Source organism: Rutilus rutilus, assembly GCF_951802725.1.
Source record: "Rutilus rutilus genome assembly, chromosome: 12".
NCBI classification, from domain to species: domain Eukaryota; kingdom Metazoa; phylum Chordata; class Actinopteri; order Cypriniformes; family Leuciscidae; genus Rutilus; species Rutilus rutilus.
This window is the reverse complement of record NC_140217.1, coordinates 7,389,481-7,409,980: the sequence shown is the minus strand read 5'-3', so window position 1 is coordinate 7,409,980 and position 20,500 is coordinate 7,389,481. Positions and strand designations below refer to the sequence as shown.

General features: G+C 39.0%; 1 protein-coding gene across 1 annotated transcript; it reads right to left on the bottom strand.

Moving 5' to 3' along the window:
- Positions 1-10,690: 10,690 nt before the first annotated feature.
- Positions 10,691-18,578, bottom strand: nfil3-5 (nuclear factor, interleukin 3 regulated, member 5). The gene is made up of 2 exons (XM_084425897.1): positions 18,003-18,578; positions 10,691-14,682 (listed from the first exon to the last, which is right to left on the bottom strand). Exon 2 carries the CDS (start codon positions 14,238-14,240, stop codon positions 12,456-12,458), a length of 1,785 nt encoding a protein of 594 aa, XP_084282023.1. The 5' UTR covers positions 14,241-14,682; positions 18,003-18,578; the 3' UTR covers positions 10,691-12,455.
- Positions 18,579-20,500: the final 1,922 nt, after the last annotated feature.

Below are 20,500 nucleotides of genomic sequence, written 5' to 3'. Positions count from 1 at the left end.
GCAAGTGTTTGTCATTATATTTTCTGGCAATAAAGAGTAAAGTTAGTTTAAAACCACAATTAACGCTCTGGTTTCTACAACTTTCACTTAGAAGCAACAGTCTGCCTTTAAACTTGAAAGAAATAAAGATTTGACATTTATCGTGATAATTATCGATATTGACTAATATAAAACAATTATCGTGATAATTGCCTTTGGCCATATTGCCCAGCCCTAACTGAAATCTCCCGGTCTATCACAATGGGAAAGTGTACATTTAACGAGCCATGGCTCAAAGATGGTGTGTTTAGTAGTTGGCTCAAGCCCGTTGCAAATAATCAGTATCAAGCAAATTGCACACTGGGTAAGAAGGCATTGGAGCTGTCTTTAGGCATTTAAATAATACATCTTGTTACTTTCAATGAAAGTCAATAATAAAAAAAAAAACTTTTGAAAGGAATTTTAATGAATTTTTCGTAATTCGTGTAGGTCATAAATTTCAATCATAATGGTCATAAAAAGGTCTTAAAAAGTCTTAAATTTGACTGACCAAACCCAGCAGAAACCCTGAGTGAACTCATTGTCATGTTCAAGAAACCAATTTGAAATGATTCGAGCTTTGTGACATGGTGCATTATCCTGCTGGAAGTAGCCATCAGAGGATGGGTACATGGTGGTCATAAAGGGATGGACATGGTCAGAAACAATGCTCAGGTAGGCCGTGGCATTTAAACGATGCCCATTTGGCACTAAGGGGCCTAAAGTGTGCCAAGAAAACATCCCCCACACCATTACACCACCACCACCAGCCTGCACAGTGGTAACAAGGCATGATGGATCCATGTTCTCATTCTGTTTACGCCAAATTCTGACTCTACCATCTGAATGTCTCAACAGAAATCGAGACTCATCAGACCAGGCAACATTTTTCCAGTCTTCAACTGTCCAATTTTGGTGAGCTCGTGCAAATTGTAGCCTCTTTTTCCTATTTGTAGTGGAGATGAGTGGTACCCGGTGGGGTCTTCTGCTGTTGTAGCCCATCCGCCTCAAGGTTGTGCGTGTTGTGGCTTCACAAATGCTTTGCTGCATACCTCGGTTGTAACGAGTGGTTATTTCAGTCAAAGTTGCTCTTCTATCAGCTTGAATCAGTCGGCCCATTCTCCTCTGACCTCTAGCATCAACAAGGCATTTTCGCCCACAGGACTGCCGCATACTGGATGTTTTTCCCTTTTCACACCATTCTTTGTAAACCCTAGAAATGGTTGTGCGTGAAAATCCCAGTAACTGAGCAGATTGTGAAATACTCAGACCGGCCCGTCTGGCACCAACAACCATGCCACGCTCAAAATTGCTTAAATCACCTTTCTTTCCCATTCTGACATTCAGTTTGGAGTTCAGGAGATTGTCTTGACCAGGACCACACCCCTAAATGCATTGAATCAACTGCCATGTGATTGGTTGATTAGATAATTGCATTAATGAGAAATTGAACAAGTGTTCCTAATAATCCTTTAGGTGAGTGTATATATATATATATATATATATATATATATATATATATATATATATATTATGGAAGCTCTTTCATTTTGGAATACATTTTTCTGCCATTTTTTTCTCACAATTTTGAGTTAACCTCACAATTTACTCTTTTACTATGATTTTTTGAGTTTACAACTCAAAAAAAGTCAAAATTGTAATATGCAAACTCACAATTCTAAGAAAAAAAGTTGTATTGCTAATGAAAATTTGCGAGAACTTAAGAATTGTGAGATATAGCCTAGGCCTAGCCTAAAGTTGCAATTACCTTTTCTTATTTCGTGGCGGAAATAGGATTCAATACAAATTACATGCCAATTATTTTTCAACATTAAGATTTTAAGTTAAAATTTTAATAAATGTTGGGGATGCAATGGACAATATTAAAATTCCATGAATGATAATAACCAATAAAAGGGCTAATATTAACATTTTATACTATTTTCTATAAACAAAATCATTCGTTTTAAATAGCATCACAACAATATGATATGAGACCAATTTATTGTGTCAAAGGGAAAGAATATACTTTTGATGCTGTAAATGGTATTTACAGCATCCTTTTGGCAGTGTGCCAAATTATGTTTATAAGTCTCAATTAATATTAGGTCAAGTCATTTGGAGACATTTAGCTTGAATAGTAGAAATCTGAGGTTTTCAGAAATCATATAGTTCTCATTTCACATGTACAACTTTGTGGTTTATATCATTTGATTTGTTAAGAATATGTGAATTTGCTCGCTTTCTCATGAATTCTGTGTCATGGCTGAAAGTGTAATGTATGTCACAACCTCCGCACTAAAGGAGAAGCTTATGCTTCTACAAATCAGCATTATGTCTTGAAGATTAGATGGTGTTTGAGTTATGTGCGTGCCTGGATAAGTAGGTCAGGACTGAGCTGTGTTGGGTCAGTTGGGTATGAGTTGTCGGCTACAGGTAACCGGACAGAAGGAGGAGACAGATGCTTATCTAATGGATAATCGGGTTAATGTGCTTGTGGCACTACTGAACTTCAGCTAAAATGTGGCTAATGCTGTCCAGTTCCGAGAGCAAAAGTGATCTCAGAAAGATTAAAATAGGTGTTTGAATACGGGGAAGAGGGGCCTGAGTTCCAGTCATAGCTCCTCTAGTAATCTTTAAAGTGCAGGCCGAAGGAGGATACGCTGCTGGATCCCAGTGTGTCATTTCAGTTTTCACTACAGCAGGAGGTTGACACCGCCATGATGTTAGACTGATTAATGGTTGAAAAGATATGTTATAGCCTACTACATAACTACAATTAAAATAGGTCAGCAGTTTTCTAGTCAAGTACCAGCTCAGTTCAAGGAACGGACTCCTATTTGGTCTAAATAAATGGGCGACTTAGGAAACCGCCCAGTGTGGCACGGGGTCGGGGTGAGAAAGAACGGAATGCACGAATGGGTTTTTACGGCTCATTTGCACATCACGTCAATGATATCATGATATCATGTCACCATGTGGGTCAGTTAATCTGGTCGGGACTCGGAGTGTTGAGAGGAGTAACATTTACACATGTGGTTTCAACAACCAGATGCATACTTTGGTCCAGTTTGGTCTGGAATGCGGCCCAGGTGTGCCACCTCCTGATTGTGGTTTGAGCGATCGGATTTAAATCCATCTCGAATGCGTTTCGGAGGGCATTTACACCTGGTCTTTTGAAAATCGGATTGCTGTCCGATCACAGAAAAGCATGAAGTGACCGGGTGTAAACAGGCCCTAAATGTATAAACAGTGGACAAACATCCATTCCTGAATTTTTGAATTCAGAGTTGTTCACGAACAACTTGTTGTCCATCTGTGAGGAGAAGGCATCATGTCTATCTCCACGAAATAATTGTGATCACAGAGCGATAAGTCAAGAGGATAGTGGTCTGGACTTCATAAAGCTCAAGTGCTCTATTAATATGAAGTGTCCTCATAAGTGGAATATTGATGCAGAAACTGTGAGCGCACAGTACTTCACACATTCTGGATGTATTGATTTATGATTGTGGAATAATGCCTTTTTAATGAAGTGCTTTCTTTGGAGCAGTTGGAACATATTTTGTTGCCTTTCGCATTTCAACGACCATACGCGAAGGAACACAATCTGCCTACAAACCTCATGGTCCTCGGCGTCGCACTGAAGGCAGCTGTTCCATCCACGCACATTTTACCCAGAACATATGTCAGTCATGTTCTCACATATGCAGGTGCGTGCATGCAAAACAACCTCTCTTTCTCTCCCCCCCCCCCCCCCCCCCCTCTTTCCTTCGCATCGAGTGTGGCAATATACCCTGAGCGCTCGCATTGCATAACTCTGGGCTGACTCATTGCTCTAGTGGCCTAATTCTTCCTTCACTATTAATGGATGAGGAGAAATCTAGTCCTCATGCACTTCTGCCCCACTTTCTTTGACTTTTTCAAAGTGTAACCTCAATCTCACTCTGTTTACTATTCCAACGTCTTTCTGATCATTATTTCATTTTATGGCTGTAATCTTTCTTTTATGGCTGTAATCTTGGCCTCGCTCATATAATGGAATGATGTGACGTTGGCGTGCATGACATAATAAAGAGCTGTTATTGAGGCCGGAGCTTTTATTGGTGCTGATTATGTATTTGTTCAAATGGCATGAGAGGGCACTTATGCATTTGCAGTTTGTCTAGGCTGGGGGTGTGCATTTGCAACCTTTTGCACTTCATTTCAATAAAGCATGTTTAAATATACCAATACGTTTTTGTATAGAATGCTTATTAAGAAAGAAAGAAATTTGCTATTCACACGAGATCTCAACAAGTAGTAGCCTATGTGTTTATAGATGTTTGCAGAGATATCAAAGTCTGCAACTAAAAAAAAAACATTTAAATACGTATTGAAATTCCTTTGAATTTGTATTAAAAAATAGATTAAAAAGATTAAATTAACATTTAAAGATTTAAATTTAGACATTTATTTTTTTGGAGCCATTTTTGCCAGTTGTCTGATCGGATTTCAGATATTGGATTGGATCAAATCTTGAAAATGGGATGTTTAAAAGAAAAAAAGGATTCTGAAATCAGATAAGATCACAAAATCCAATCTTTGATCTGGATCAAATCTTCAGTTTGTGTTCAAAACTTTTTAGTAAGGTTGGATTTACCTTTGATCCAAAAAAATCAATCAGGATTATCTTGATCCCAGCAGAAGAGTGGTGTAGTAACTATAAAACTGGTTAAAAAAATACAACATTTGTATCATGTAATATATACACATTCATATTTTTATTTTGCTCTTGATTAGTTTAACTATTAAAGTAATAAATTAGAAGTAGACAGCTATTTATTAAGCCTTTAGGCTAAGTATAGTGAAGTAAAAAAAGAGAGATTTTGGCACCATTACATAATACATTTAATTAAAAAAAAAAAATTTAATCACTGTATATTGGCACAATCATCAGAGATGAACCAGTTAAAAGTAGACTGGATTCTAACAATTGCATCCTTTATTATATTTTTCAGTTTTTTTTTGTGGGTCAGGTTACAGAAACTCTAAAGGGACATGTTGATTGGAGGAAAATAAATTTGAATGCTTTTGCGTTCTCTCGCAAATGTTTTGCATTCCCTTAAGAAACTTGGCGTTCGCTGTTTTCCAAAACTCTTACGTTTTCGTAACTCCTCGTAAAATAGTTACGTTTTCCCATGAGATTGATATGCCATTAATAGCGGAGGATTTTCTTTTTCCGGGTGGATCATCAAGACTATTGGTCCTCCTAAGTGTCAATCATTCTGGTGATATGTGTACGTAAGGCCGTCGTACGTGCTCGTGCACACGATTCACACGATTCACACGATGGCGTGTGCTCAAAACACAGGTTGGGCTTCCCACTGATGCCTCAGTCGCGAAGTTTCTACTTGACAGGTAAAGTTTGGCATGCTATTTGGAGAAATCACTGCTTGTAAAAGTTAATGTAAGCTATGATTAGCTCGTGCATGCTCTCTCGTGCACACGTTTAATAGGCGTTCCCTCTCGGGAGCAGGTAGAGTGTTGCGCATGTGCATTTTTTCAAAAAGTGGAGAGGGCGGTTCTTTTCTAAAATTCGGGAAAATCCTCCGCTATACCTTTAATGTTTGTCTAATCATTTTGATATATCAAAACTTTAAACAAACCTCTTTTTTACTTTTCTCTTGAAATGTTTATCAATTTAAATTGGCTTGAGCATCCAAATACCTTTTTTAGACCAATCTCTATGAAATTATGAAAGAGCAACATCGGAGTAATATAGGTTTCCTGGGCTCTTATGTCATGGATATTCCAGAATCGTTTGTGGAATGGCTATTTCTTTATGCATGGCTTTTTCTCTGCTGGTCACATGAGCAAAATTCCTCCATTCGAACAGAGTCCTGCTGTTAATTTCAAGGCAAGCCGTAAACCTTTCAGCCGCTTTAACTCACTGTTTCATGCAATCTGGAGCTGAACACAGTGGGTGATGCATCTGTCAATATCGCTTTACTCTTTGTTTGGGAAGATTTGGGTTTGATTAAAGTAACTGATTTCAAAAGAGAGGAAAATGACGTGTAAATTGGTGATTGTGCCACAGGTGCAGCCGAGGAGGGAGGCTGATAAAGAGTCGAGAGAGTGAGAACAATCAACCAAAGTGATAAAAAGACAAAAAGAGGAAGATGAACTAAATTGTTACAATTTCTGAGAACAATGTGAGTAGTGCTCGCAAGACGCTGCCAAGCTGTCATGCCATTGCTAAGGTGTTCAGAGTATTTTTTTGCACGTTGCTATGCGGTTCTGGGTGTGTTCTGGGTTGTGTAGAAGTCGTTGGTTAAGAATATAATAAGAGTAATATGAGTTATCTTGGGATGCACAATATTTTGGTAGCATTTCAGATGTTTTTTTTATTTTTATTTTACAGGTCCATACATTACAGTCAATGATAATACCTATCATACTTCTTATTAAGCCATCTGCAAATGTACATTAATAGCCCACAAAAAAGTATCACAGGCCTGGTAAGCGGTACAAAAGTGAGCAGGGACCCATTAGGTCTTCATTCTACATTACATACGCATAACCATTTTTAGATATAGTAAAATCAGAACGAGAACTGAAACAAACACGGTGGGGTAAACCTCAAAGACTAAAAGAAAGAAAAAAATGATGGGCGTATTGGAGTGACATACGTTATCCATCTTTCCCATCTTTTCAAAAAGGTTCCCTGTTGCAATCTCAAAGCAAAAGTAATCCTTTCCATCTTGAAAATATCGTAGCTAATGTCAGTCCATTCCTCCACAGTGGGTTTTCCTGGTTTTAACCACCTTCTAGTAATAGCTTTTCTACTAGCAGCACTTAGGATCCGAAATAAGTATTTGACATGAGAAGAAACATTTTCTGATGATAAGGCGCCTAAATATAAAGACTCAAATTTAAATTGAATGTCAACATTTCAGATGTTTTAATGTTTCACTATATTGAATATTAAATTGTTCCATCATTTCCACAGTTCTTACTTTTACATCATTTAAAGTTAATTTCACAACACTATACACTTAAATATACACTACTATTCAAAAGTTTGAGATTTTTTCATGTGTTTGAACGTAGTCTCATATGCTCAAGATTTATTTGATCAAAAATACAGTAAGAACAGTTATATTGTAAAATATTGTTACAATTTTAAATAACTGCTACTTTAATACTTTTTAAAATGTAATTTATTCCTGTGATGCAAAGCTGAATTTTCAATCTTCAGTGTCACATGATCCTTCAGAAATCATTCTAATATGCTGATTTGCTGCTCAAGAAATATTTATTAATGTTAAAAGCATTGTAATCGTGCTGCTTAATATTTTTGTGGAAGCTGTGATACAGTTGTTTTCCAGGAATCTGTAATGAATAGAAAGTTCAAAATAAAAGCATTAATTTGAAATAAAAAATATTTTGTAATATTATAAATTATAAAATTATTTTGAATAGTTAAGCAAAAAAAAAAAAAAAATAATATTGGGAATGATTTTTTATATTTTTTTTAAATAGAATAGTAAAATAGTACAAAAAAAGTTTAAATAGTATACAGTGGGAATAAGTATTTGTTAAATGATTAATTGTCATGACAAAATGAATGTTGATTGACCTGAGGGCGAATAAGAGAGAAGAAAATTCAGAGGGTCATGTGGTTTAGGACTGAGGGAATGGGGTTTGGGCAGGGCTGACTGACCTACATTCTGCTGGCCTTTCAGTGATCAGCCTGTGTGAATCACACTGCCTCTTTTAAACTCTTACCAGCACTTATTATACATGCCCTCATTAATACACGTCCTGTGATACTGTTATTAATGATGTACACCCGCTTATAAGCAAGCATACCATCGTATGTTATAAAACTGCACCACATGACACACATACACGCTCAGACACTTCTTCCCTTGTTTGCGCTCTCTATTTTTTTGACCTACATCTTAGGCAGCTCAGTTACGTAACCAGAGTTATGTTGTGCTCTGGAATCCCAGCGCTCCTGCAGATGTTCAGAGACAAAACAGCTTCTCTTCCCACTCCATTCCTCTCTCTGCCTCCTTTTCCTCCTTGTTCTTCCTCTCCTCATTTTACTCTTCCTTTTTCCTTTCTCTGCTTTCCTTTTCTGTTTTCTGTTCTGACCTTTATGTCCTTTATACATACAGTGGGCCCCGAAAGTCTGAGAGCACTCTGGGATTACAGACCTTTAAGTAGACGGACCATTTTAGGATTTCAAAATAATAATAATAATAATCAAAATTGAACTCCTATAAAATGTTTTATTATGCATTATTTCTAGGTCACTAATCAAATGTGTGACTGTGTGAATCATTGTACAAAAGGTCAGATTTTCTTATTCCTTTGCTGTTCTCAGAAAAATAAGGATCATCATGTCTTACACAAACCTCTGAAGTTCATGCGGCTAAACCAAATACTAAATTAATATAGGGCTAGGCGATATGGCCCAAAAATATTATCGGTAAATCACGATAATTGTCAAATACTCAAGTTTTGTCATGAAACTCTAGATGGCGCATGCTTGTCCTTAACTCAATCTGACTGCAATCACATCGTTCTCTAAAGGGCACAGCTGATTGGCTCCTGCTGTATCAGTAGCCAATGAGCTCGCTGCTCAACCTCAAAGCTGTAGCAGTTGCAACCATAGATATCGTATAATAAAGGCAAGATGTCTCGTGCGCGCTGCTGGCCAATGGAGGTCGACGTCCGCACACGGCGGCCATCTTACCACAGGGTCCTCGCTCACTCGTAACCATAACTTGCTAAATTTTCTACCGATTTTCAAACGGTTTGGTTTGTTATAAACGTCAGAGATGTAGTTATGATACTGCATACATATGAATAATTATAACAATGGACTTCCATATGAAAGAATTATAGCCACTTTAATAACGTTTGTAAGAAACCAACCCGTTTGTAAATCCGTCAAGATTTCAGCGAGATAAGAGGATTTGTGTGCGTGCTGATCACTCACCTTAATGCACAGCTTCCCTGTGGTAAGATGGCCGCCGGTGATGCCGGAAGTGACTCCGCCGTAAGACATCTAGCCCTTATATGGATATCTATGGTTGCAACAGGCTTCCAGAAACCCTCCACCTTCCCCAGCTCCACCTGTATAGATCTGCTATGGGTAATTCATGTATGCTATAACTGTACAGCAGCAGCGTAGCAGATCTAATCCGCCATTTGCCTTTCTTTTCCTTGATTTCTTAATGCCTCTAGTGAATTTTGAGCAATCGAACAATAATGATCAGTTCTTCTAAAATGTTATATTTTATCTGATGTTATGCAAATAGGTTGTGTTTTCTTTAAATTGGATGCACTGCAACAAAGCATTACATAATTCTGATATTTCTCAACTGCACTACAGCAGTATAATGTGTGTGTTTTTGTTGTTTGGTATTGAATTTGAATGGTGTTCAGTTAATGAGATCACAATGCAGCGTTCTGCTCACTCCCCTTTAAGCTCTCTGCAGGCTGAATGACGTGTCTGCACCTCCACCCTCTCTCCTCCCCAACCCTCACTCTCTGAATTCCCCTTCTCTCATCCCTCTCCTCCCCTTCACACTGACCTACTTTTCCACTGACCTGCTTTCGTAAGGTTGCGCATACTCCGTACAAGTAAAAAAAACAGGGAAAGAGGGGAAAAAATAGTGAAAAAAAGATCAGCGAAGAGAACAAAGCACTGCAGCTCTTGCTAAAAGTCACCTTGCTTTTGTTCTTGCTTTGGCTCTCGCTACCGTAGCAACCGGTAGTGCGGCACGGTTCGGTGCTTGTTTATGCATGTGACATCATCAGCTACACAGGTTTCATTTTTAAATAAAATTAGACACCTTTTAAAGAATGTATTGTCAACAGAATATGTCAGTTTTGAATTATGGCTCTGTAGTTGAAGGGGTAACGTACTTTCAGATGAAGGTTGTACGGCAGGTTGTGTAAGCGCCATGCATGCGTATTACTTAATGCCAGACAGGGTAAGTGATATAACAAACTGCCAGTCTACCAAGAGCAATAAATTAATGAATAAATGACAGGTAATCGTTAACACTTTTTAAAAAATGTGTAGCAGAAACGATCTAGTGGAGAAATAGTGAGAAAGACGAGATAGGGTAGAAAAGATTGGATTATGACCTGCACTTCAAGCTATTCTTTTTATAATGTCAATTGATATCAGAACAGTTACATAACTTGTTTTCTGCTCTAGTCTATTTTTTTCTCTGAATTAGTGCTTGGGAGTATATTTTCATGACCAGAGAACAGTGTGACCAGCTACATCGTGTTCCTTTCCAATGTTGGTAATTCCATTGATGCAGAGAACATGAAAGCATTTTTGTATGTGTGTGTGTGTGTGTGTGTGTGTGTCTTTGGGCTGTGACATAAGTGCTGTGACTTAGCCTGTTACATCATATTGGATGACTCTTGCGCCCTGCAGGAGTACAAAGTGTCCCTGTGCATTTGCAAAGCTCTCATTTTAATTAGTTTATCGTGCTAGAAGGGGAGAGGAAAAGTCACGTTGGAAGTATAAAGTCTGTCTGTTATTCTTTTGGTCTGGTTTTAAATCTTGTGAAAGTTTATGTGTTGGGATTGTTTATGGAAACACTTTATTATGGGGCATTGAGGCTTATGCCGGGTAGTACAAACAACATTAGGCGACTTAAATTCAACATACAACATGTTTTTATTTTTCTTTCCACTCCTTTAGTGTCATTCTGAGCACCTTGACAAGTACGTCCACCTCTTTTAACAAACATCTTTTTTTTTTCCTTTTTTTTTCTTAAAACTTCAGTAAATACCACACAATACACCAGGGTACAGAGGTGAAATAGATGAACAGGACATGAAAATACATACTGTCTCACATTGAGGTGAACAGACAACAGACACGAGAAATATCAACCCAAAAAAGAATAATAGCATTGGAATATAAAATAAAATAAAAATACAATATTAATAATTATTATTATAGAATGCCAAAATAAACTTGATACAAACTTAAAATACTCAAAAGAGAATTTGTCTGTACACTTTTTACATAATGGCCAGTGCCAGGCACCTGTTTGGGAACAATAAACACAGATTGTATAAAATCTGATGAAAAAAATTCAGTGCAGAAGCAGCTTTCAGCTGTGGTAAATTCTACAAAGACAACTAGTAGGACTGAATTTGTGTCTAGGTAACACTTAGTTGTGTGCTGCAGCATTTGACTGTGTGTTAACTTTTATATGCAACATTTAATGGGTATGATGATGATGCAATGGGCTACACGCACCAAAGGAGAAACTCTTCAGTTCTGAGTAACCTCAACCGTTTCTTCTCATGAGGTAGCATGTGAGGCGTCTCTGAAGCCTGAACACAGAGGACACGACCATCTTGAGATGGCAATGATATATTTTACACTTTGTACAGTCCGCATATTAACTTGGAAGAGACCACCTTGACATTTCTGAAAGGGCTTTTGCTCGAATTTGGCTAAATGTCAGGTAAATTGCAAATTCTTTTTTTTTTCTTTAATGACTGGTCACAGTGACCTTTGGAGAGGGTCAATCCATCAGGCTCCTTTACACTGATACAGTATAGCAATGTACTGGACAAAAGGTGATTTTTACTGGTTAGCGTTGACCTATGAATGACCAAAACACTATGAAGAGAACATTCTGGTATCTCTCAAATGATACAGTGACATAAATACGATGACTTAGAAAATATAATGGAAGCATCAGACATAAACATTAGGATTAGACTATACAGGAATTCAAACAGTAAGAAGTAGACAGTGTTCGTAGTCTTTCTCCCACTTTTCTACTCTTAAAGATTGACATGTTGCCATTTTTCATAAAATGTACTGAAATATGATATGTTTAGTCATGTCACAGTATTATAATATTCCAAGTGCTTCAATAATGCTGAAGTCCAAAGGCAGAGGAGGAGAAAGACAGGCATAAATCTGTTGAGGTTTTTTTCTTCTGAAATCAGTAGGGAGAAAAGGACTCGAGTCTTTACCTCCATGAAGTGTGGCGAAAACTACTTGGGTTCAGGAACTACCCATCAATTTAGCTAAGCTACAAAACATGGCAGAGATATGTAAATATTCAAAGGTGGAGTCAAAGGTTGCTTTACAGAGCTTTGTAGGTTGGTTTTGAAAGAGGAAAAAGATCATTAGAAAGAGCTCAACTTCCTCTTTGTAACTTTTTAAAGTTACAGTTAAGTGCTTATAAAAAAAATGTTCGAGAACAGAGCTGCATTAAAAGTCACAGAATCGCTCTTGATGAGAAAACAGACCAAGAACACAAGTTACTTTCTTTTTGTTGTTCTGTATAAGCAATAGACTTTCATGCAATGAACTGGTACCATTTTCTTTTTTCTTTCTATAGGATGGTAAAGATGACATTTGAACAAGTCCAGGATGGGATGTGCCAGATTCAGTCACGTTTCTTATTTCTGCTACCTCGTCCTGCTGAACTCCTCTTCCCACTTTCCTTCCATCCCTCTTCCTTCTCTCTGGAAGGAAACTGTTGTGTGTAAAGTTCATCTATTGTCTCACTCTCCCCTTCCTTGCTTCCAGAGCTGCTGCCTTGCTGCTGGTTAACCTGCGCTAGCGCAAGGTAGGGGTGCTGAGGCAGAGCGGAATCAGGTGACGTTGTGGCCAGGACGTCTTGGGAGCCACCGTTGGACAGTGCTCTATACTTAAGTCTTAGCTTGTGTGGCAGAGCAGTGCCTTTCATTTCACCTTGGTTGTCTCCGTACTGGTAAGAATCACTGATGACCATGGTGGGTGAGGATGCTGACTGGTGGATGGCGTGAAATCCACCAGTATCAGAGGAAGAGGATGAGGGAGATTCGTCGTCAGTGGAGGCTTCTTTATCTGAGCTGCGTGGGTCTCCGTCACTAGAGGAGGTGTCCTTGCCTGAGGAGGAGTGCTCTTGGTAGAAGCCATCTGCTCTTGGGCAACCTTCATACGTTAGCTCCGGTGGCTCCTCGTTCAGAGTGCCGAGGTAGGGATTGGACCGCTGGCATACAAGGGCTTTTCCGGCCTCACTGAGCAAATCTGGGGCAAAAGAATTCGGGGTGCTGTCTTGAACCTGACTTCTGCATTGTCCTTGAACACTCAGGTCTTGTTGCTGTATGACAAATCGCCTGCTCTCTCCGGCATCTGCCTTGCCGTTAGTGAATTCATAGTTTGGTGAATCCAAAGACCTCCTGGCCAGCTGCTGCGCCACCTCCGAAAGAGTCTCTAAACCATCAGGTCTTATTTGTAGACTGCACCCTGTTTGAGTAAAATGGGTGATTTGCCCATTCTGTTGTGTTTGGGATGTCACCTGATGCTCCATGTCCTCAACCCTTTGGCTCTCAACAGGGTAGGAGTTGCTTCCGGAACGAAAGAGGATGACACTTCTTTGGGGTGTGGCAGATGGAGGGGCTGGGTTGCTGACGCCTTCTTGCTGCTCCATTTCTTGAGGTTGGTGAGACTCCAGTCGTCCGAGACTTTGATGGCCATTGAACATGCCATTAAGAACACTTGCCTCAAGCCTGTTAATGTCCATTCCAGAGCTCTCGTGTTTGATGTCAAAGTTTATAGGTTCAGGACTGTCCCGTGAAGATCCATCAGACATGTCGGAGAGTGATCCACGGGGGGAGTACTTGTGTAACGTTGAGTGGCGTTCACTCCTGGTCGGCTGCTCAGCCTCTGAGGAATCAGAGTTCATCATGACCTGAGAAGCACTAGAGTATCCACTGCTTGAGTAATATGGATTTCCAGAAGTTGCTCCTGTACCATTAGCTCCATTAGTCGCTGCCTCACTACCATTGCTGATCTGCTGGGTCTTTTCCATGTAAGAGGCAGAGCTTATGAGTCCAAATCTCAATTTCAATTGCAGGAGCTCTGTCTTCAGCCGCACGTTTTCATCATTCAGTGCCATTACCCTGTTCTCCAGCACCATATCATTGAGCCGGCGTTTCTCCCTTGACCTCTTTGCAGCCTCGTTATTCTTGCGTCGCTTTTCCCAGTAGGATGCATCTTTTTTCTCATCCGAGATGAACTCCCGCTTCCGTCGACAGCTGGAGTTGGGTTTTGGTTTTATTAGTCGGCCTTGACGAGGAGGGCTCGCGATTCGAGGTGAGGGTAAACTCTCACTGTAGTTTGAGAACGTGTCTAATGTTTCCAAGCTGGCACTGTTGTTTTGGGTAGGGAGATTTAAGCTTTCCATTGTGGTCCTATTGAGGCCAGTTTGTATAACTGCCACTCAGTGGACATTGAAATTTAATGTTTTAATACTGAAGATTATTTGTTTCTGATTGAAACTTCAAAAACAAACTTAATTGCCAGTATGCAGTCCTCAAACCTTTCAAGTGTCCAGATTGGTCAAAAAGATAAGAAAAAGATGGAAGGCAACAAAAACAACCGTCATTGGATAAGTGTGATCCAAGTTTTTCTTTTGTCCCAGAAAAGGGATGGTCTTCTTTTTTTTGTTTAGCTTGCTTTCAGTTCTCTCAGATTTTAGACAATGCAAATTTGTTGACTTGGCAAAGCTCCTTGTTCTTGATGGGTGACGTGGTTGTATAGGCTGGGAATTCTGTTGGAGAATAAACTTGATCGTTCATCAGATCCGTCTCAGCTCTATGTTTTATCCCAGTCTCTGTTGAACAGATCTGTAAAGACAAAGAAACAGGAGGTGTTTACTGAAATGTGTCCACAAGAATGAACAAAAACAACTACATCATAGAGTTAAAGGTAACAAGAATTAAAAGAGTAGGATTAGTTGTTATGAATGGTATATTATTTTGAATGTATGAAAAAGTGTTCTACTTTATTGCACTGGTGGCATTACCTCTCTTTTGTCTTTTTTACTTTGTTGTAGTTGTGTGTATGTAGTTTAACTTTAGAAGTCATTTCAATCCCTTCAATTACAAAATGTGATTGACTTTCATATGAGGGATTTGTGAAGACCTTTTCCTTTCAATTTCCATTCAAAAGCTGCAGCTTTGATGATAAATACCATGGACGAATGTCAAATGATGCATTAGCAAAATGTATTCTCATGTAATAATTCGGAAACAACCCAGTGTTCCATTTCCAATCTTGGCAGCAACTGAAATGTTCTGCTTTTCCTCTGTTCTATGAGCTCTAGAGAAATGTAGGTCAGTAGAGTAGTGTAGCACAGCGAGTAGGAGATCAGGCCATGCTGCAGTAGGACACTTATTGTGTAAGATACTGCACTGTCACATAATCAGAGACACCTGACTGACTGCCAGGACTGCAGGGAACTAAAGGTGTGGAATATCCGGAATAACCCTCATTCTCTTGGCATCATTTATTAGTGATCCAAACATCATTTATTGACAATGTAACCAAGAACATTTTGCTTATTAAAAATGAGTACATGTACACAACTATCTTTTTAAATGACTTCTTATTGTGCTATTTTTTTAAATACGGTTTTGTTAAGGTTTGTGCTTTATTCGGTAGTAGAGAATAATGTCTTTTTGTTACTGTGCTAAAACCATTAGGACTTTGTCCTTGATTTGTTAGCTCATCCTATTTTGCAGCTCATCGTGAGAATCTGAGTTCATGTTACATAACCACAAACAGCTATTGCACCATCACTAAAACACAACTTCAAAACCCGGCATTCTCATAGTTCAACGGCAAAAAGAGGAAGAGGAACAAAAAAGTACAACACAAACAGCCCATTGTTCTCAAAAGCAAACATAGAAATTTGCCTATGCCTGTTTTGTTTAAGCCTGATTGAATTTTTCCTTATCTTCAACCACACGAGAGAGTATTACTTTGTATTTCTAAATTTGTGGGTAACTTTGTCCATTGTGGTTAGGCTCACAGCATTGTGGGGACTAAGATTCCAGAAAACATGGAAGCACAAAGTATGGTCCATGCATGATCATTTTTCAGTTGGAACGTAAACGAGAACCCGGGAAGGGTGGTGGACGTTGCGTGTGCGTGTCCCACTGACCTAGAAACCGGCTGCTCCGTAAACACGGTGCGTGTGCGCACTGAGTCCAATGCTATGCTGTAAAATAGGTCAGTGGGGCGGCAACGGTGTGTGCGTCCGCGGCTGTGTGTCTGTGAGAGAGTGCGTCAGAGCAAGTGGGGAGGAATTATAGTGCCTACCAAAAATAGTGTGCTTGGGTGAGGGAGGAGTTAAGGATTCCAAATGGGGGATGAGAGAGGAATTTACCAGCACTGCGGAGGTACAGAAAAAAAAAAAAAGCAAATACGTCATCATCAGAATATTAGATTAAAGCGGGCTATGATTCATGCCAGTGATGCAATAATAAGCATCAAATGCACTAGCATTTTCCTGAAACGCATTAAGAAAGGGAGGAAGATTTCAAAATGTGGTTTTCTGCTCTTACACCACAAGGCTTGTCCGATACAGTCCAGCTTTTGTAATATCACTAATCAGCCGTGAATCAGAGCATGCAGTATAGTGCAGTTCAGACTGCAGGTTGTGGCTGGATGCCAGATTGTTATCACACTTGAGCTCAGACACCCAAGTTACTATAAATGTACCATCTGTAAACCTTTATTTTATGATAGATAAGTGACTTAGGATAGTAATGGTGCTCAAAGAAAAAGAGGGGAGACATAACCATCCTAACGATATTTTGACCACATACACATTTGTGTTATTGGTTCCCTTAGCTTGTTTACTTTTCTTCTTCCAAGAATTAAGAGTCTACATTTGAAGAAAAAGAGCTTGAGGTCCCATTAAACAGTTATGCACCGCCCCACAGGGATAGTATTTACAGCTGGAAGCCTCCCTGCATGTGTTCACTCAGTCACATGCAAGCAGAACTGTTACGCCTCTAGTCTTCCTTCCAACCTAAAAGCCAAGTAGGCCAGTGTGACTGTGAGTGTTTTGGCTAGACTCTTAATTACAGGGGTTAATGCTAAAATCACAATAGCTGTCTATGAAAATTAAGTTCACAGCAAGATTTCAGACTAGAGACTAGGTTAGCTAACCTTCAGATTAGTTTATGTAGTGGAGTAAACTCACCACCTGTATGCACATCTTTTGAATTTTCGGACTGATGCTTTGTATTGTAAGAAGTTTGGGAGCAATGTGAAGCAGTTTCAGATTCCTGGCATTGCTGAATGGGGAGTGGTGGAATTGTTAAGGGGCATAGTCTACTTAGTTTAGGAGTAGGTCATAAGCTAAGCATGTAATGAGGATTGCATCACAATTTTTTTTTTTTTTTGTCACACTATCAAATAAATGATTAAACATTTGAATGGTTTGGACATTAGCATGCTTGTAAGTAACTCTCTCTTTCGTAAACCAAAAGTTTTACGTCGCCTCACATTGCACAATAACCCACATGATACGTAACTTACTCACATTACGAGAATTTGATTCACTATGGTGACGCGATTTTTGAATATCTCGCGCATCTGAAGAGGGTCTTTCTCTGCTCGCCACTGAACATCGTGCAACCCAACAACCATTCGCGTGGCATCGCTTTATACTGTCGCCACGCGTTAGCTTAACAACCATATGCTTTGTAAGAAACGCTGACTTGCAACTGAAATGCACGGGAATGGTGCCGCCGCAATGCAATGTACAGACATTAGCTGACCCACAGCCACTCATGCTTTTGGATATCGTAATGATCACCACCTCCCCCCACGCCACGACCGTCTCGCCTTGACATTGAATGTGAAAATGTATGCAGTGCACAATGCGAGATAATCTGTAGCTACATTACAATCTAAAATAGGCAAACATAAACAATAAAGAAAGAACCATTGAAAACCGATAAAATTCGCAGTCAGCGAAGCATTTGAGAGCCATGCAGACCCTGAGTCGGTTTCCATGTGAACAATAACATGCCCTGACCACGTTGCAAGGTAAGAGCCTAGCCTACAACTGTTTAGCCTGCTTCAAGCTCTGTAAAACACAATACACCCAGCTCATATTATGAAATATTATATGATATGCAGTTGAACTCACCTATGTGAAATGGCGCATTCGTTTAGTTAAACGAAAGAATCCTCTTTTATTCTTCAATAAATCGCACGTCCGCGCCTCTATGTGCCGTTTCTCGTTCCGATTCTGGTCTTTCTTCCTTTTACAACTTCAGTCTGGGCTGGAAATGTCCCGTGTGGGTCGTGATCCACTCACCGGCTTTGTGTCGATTAATGTGACTCCCTGAATGTGCTGCTATTCGCCGTCTATCTCTTCCCTCCCTCTTCGTCCTTGTGTTATGTCGGAGGCTTTGCTCCAATTTTCCTCTCTTACACACACACGTACACACACACTCTCCTCTTGTCGTCCTCGAATGTGTGTTAGTAGGTCAGCGGTTGCATAACACGGAGCTTTGGGTGCCTAGTCACGTTCTTGTTCATCATGACGATACACAAGCCTCCTCTCCTGCCGAAATGACCGAAGAAACCGGGGACGGAGTTGGTAAAAAAAAAAGCTCTTCTCAGGTTCCTTATAACGACATTCACCTCATACACCGATGGCATATACAGCAGCAGCAGTGTGTGCAGTTACTCCAACACGCCTCTGTGTATTCAACAGCTTCTCTGAAAGAAGGAGGTTACGAGACTGGCAATGTTGCGTAAATATTCACAATTGCATAAAAGACACTTTGGCTCAAAGAAAAGTCTGATGTGACTACAAACTTAATGATTACCAAAGGATCTATCTATCTATCTATCTATCTATCTATCTATCTATCTATCTATCTATCAATCAAACATTTAAATGTGTTGGTATAACTGTCTATTAAAAAAGTAACACGGTTCATAACAGGTAATTTAGCCATTACTAGCTTGTGCTCAAGGTCATGACCCTAAAAATTCTATATTTTTTAGTTTTCAATAATCTGTGGTTTACTGAATAAAATCATGTATTGTTGACTATTAAAGATTGTTCCCTATACTGGCCTTACAAATTATATGACTACAGACAAAACTTCAAGTCTTTTTTATTGTGTTCTCAGGCTATATCAGACATATATTATTATTATTAATCTGATAATGAAATATTAGCAAAATGATAATCTAGAGGATGTAGCCTATTGATATTGTAAGTGTAGTATATGTTACTATTTTCACTGGGTTGCAAATTAGCAGTTAAAAATGTAATTGCAGTAACTTTATTTTGATGGTCCACTTTAGACATTCTACTACTATAAGTAACATTTCAACTAGCCTAACTCTCATTAGAGTATTAGTACACTCTAGTAGACTGCTATGGTTCAGGAATACGTTGACATGTAGTTGTAAAGTTAGTCAGAGTGTCTGTTGATGAGCATCAAAATATAGAGTTAGGAGATATTAAGCAGACAGTGTAATACTCTAATGAGAGTTAGTTGACATGTAGTTGCAAAGTTACTTAATGTTATTAGAATATCTAAAGTGGACTATCGAAATAAATTGTAACCTAAATTTTAAGTAAATAGTTAAATACACCTAATATAACATATTAGATTATATGCACCAAATTATAAATAGTAATGAGCCTTTTCTATCCTGAACGCATTTTTATCCTGCTAAGAGTTTTATTTTAAGTTCTGTATTTGATTTTCAGTTGCCCAGAAATGCAATTTGTTTCTGGCAGGACAGCTTGTTTAAGAAGGTATAGCATTCCTCCTTCAAAACATGATACAGGCCACAGCTACAGTCTCAGAACAGGAAGGCAAGTTCAAGTTACATTCTTAACATTCTGTTCTTGTATGCATTTACAGACCTTTGGTTATGTGTGCGACACGTCTCTATAATTTTTTGTTCCAAGTTACATATTACACGACATGAATGAGTAGGTTTGTTCCTGTTTTACTCTAAGTTCCTTGAACTTGAACAATGATGCAGGCAACTGTAGCCTGCAGTTCTCAGAAGATGCTAATTATATATAAACAAATTTTGAACGTCTAAGTGGGTATTCCAACCGTTTCCTCAGTTTGAATCCTTGGATACCTGCTTAAAGGGATAGTTCACCCCAAAATGAAAATTCTATCATCATTTATTCACCCTCAAGGTGTTCCAAACCTGTATGCATTTCTTTCTTATGCTGAATACAAAAAAAAAATGCTATTTTGCATTTCGAAGAATGTCCATCAACTGTTTGGTTACCGACATTCTTCAAAATATCTTCTTTTGTGTTCAAAGGAAAGAAAGAAGTTTATACAGGTGTGGAACAACTTGAGGGTGAGTAAACAGAATACATTTTTTTGGGTGAACTATCCCTTTAAGCAAACACATCAGGGTAAATGCACTTGACTCAGGTCCTTTTGAGGGAAAGTATATGTGTATTTTTACCAGTAGCACCAATATTTTAAAGCCATGCAGCTGCAACAATCTTCATAACATGTGACCTCTTGCTCTGTCTTTCACCACGCTTGAACATCCCAGTGCAAGGATCAAGAGGGTCGTGGCAGGAGACATGCCATTTTTAGGCCCATGCATGCGCTTCCCCTTCATCTGTTGCGGTGCTGATGGACA

Bases quoted from the DNA above. Each gene is read 5' to 3' on its own strand.
- nfil3-5 (XM_084425897.1), bottom strand. From the start codon at position 14,240: ATGGAAAGCTTAAATCTCCCTACCCAAAACAACAGTGCCAGCTTGGAA.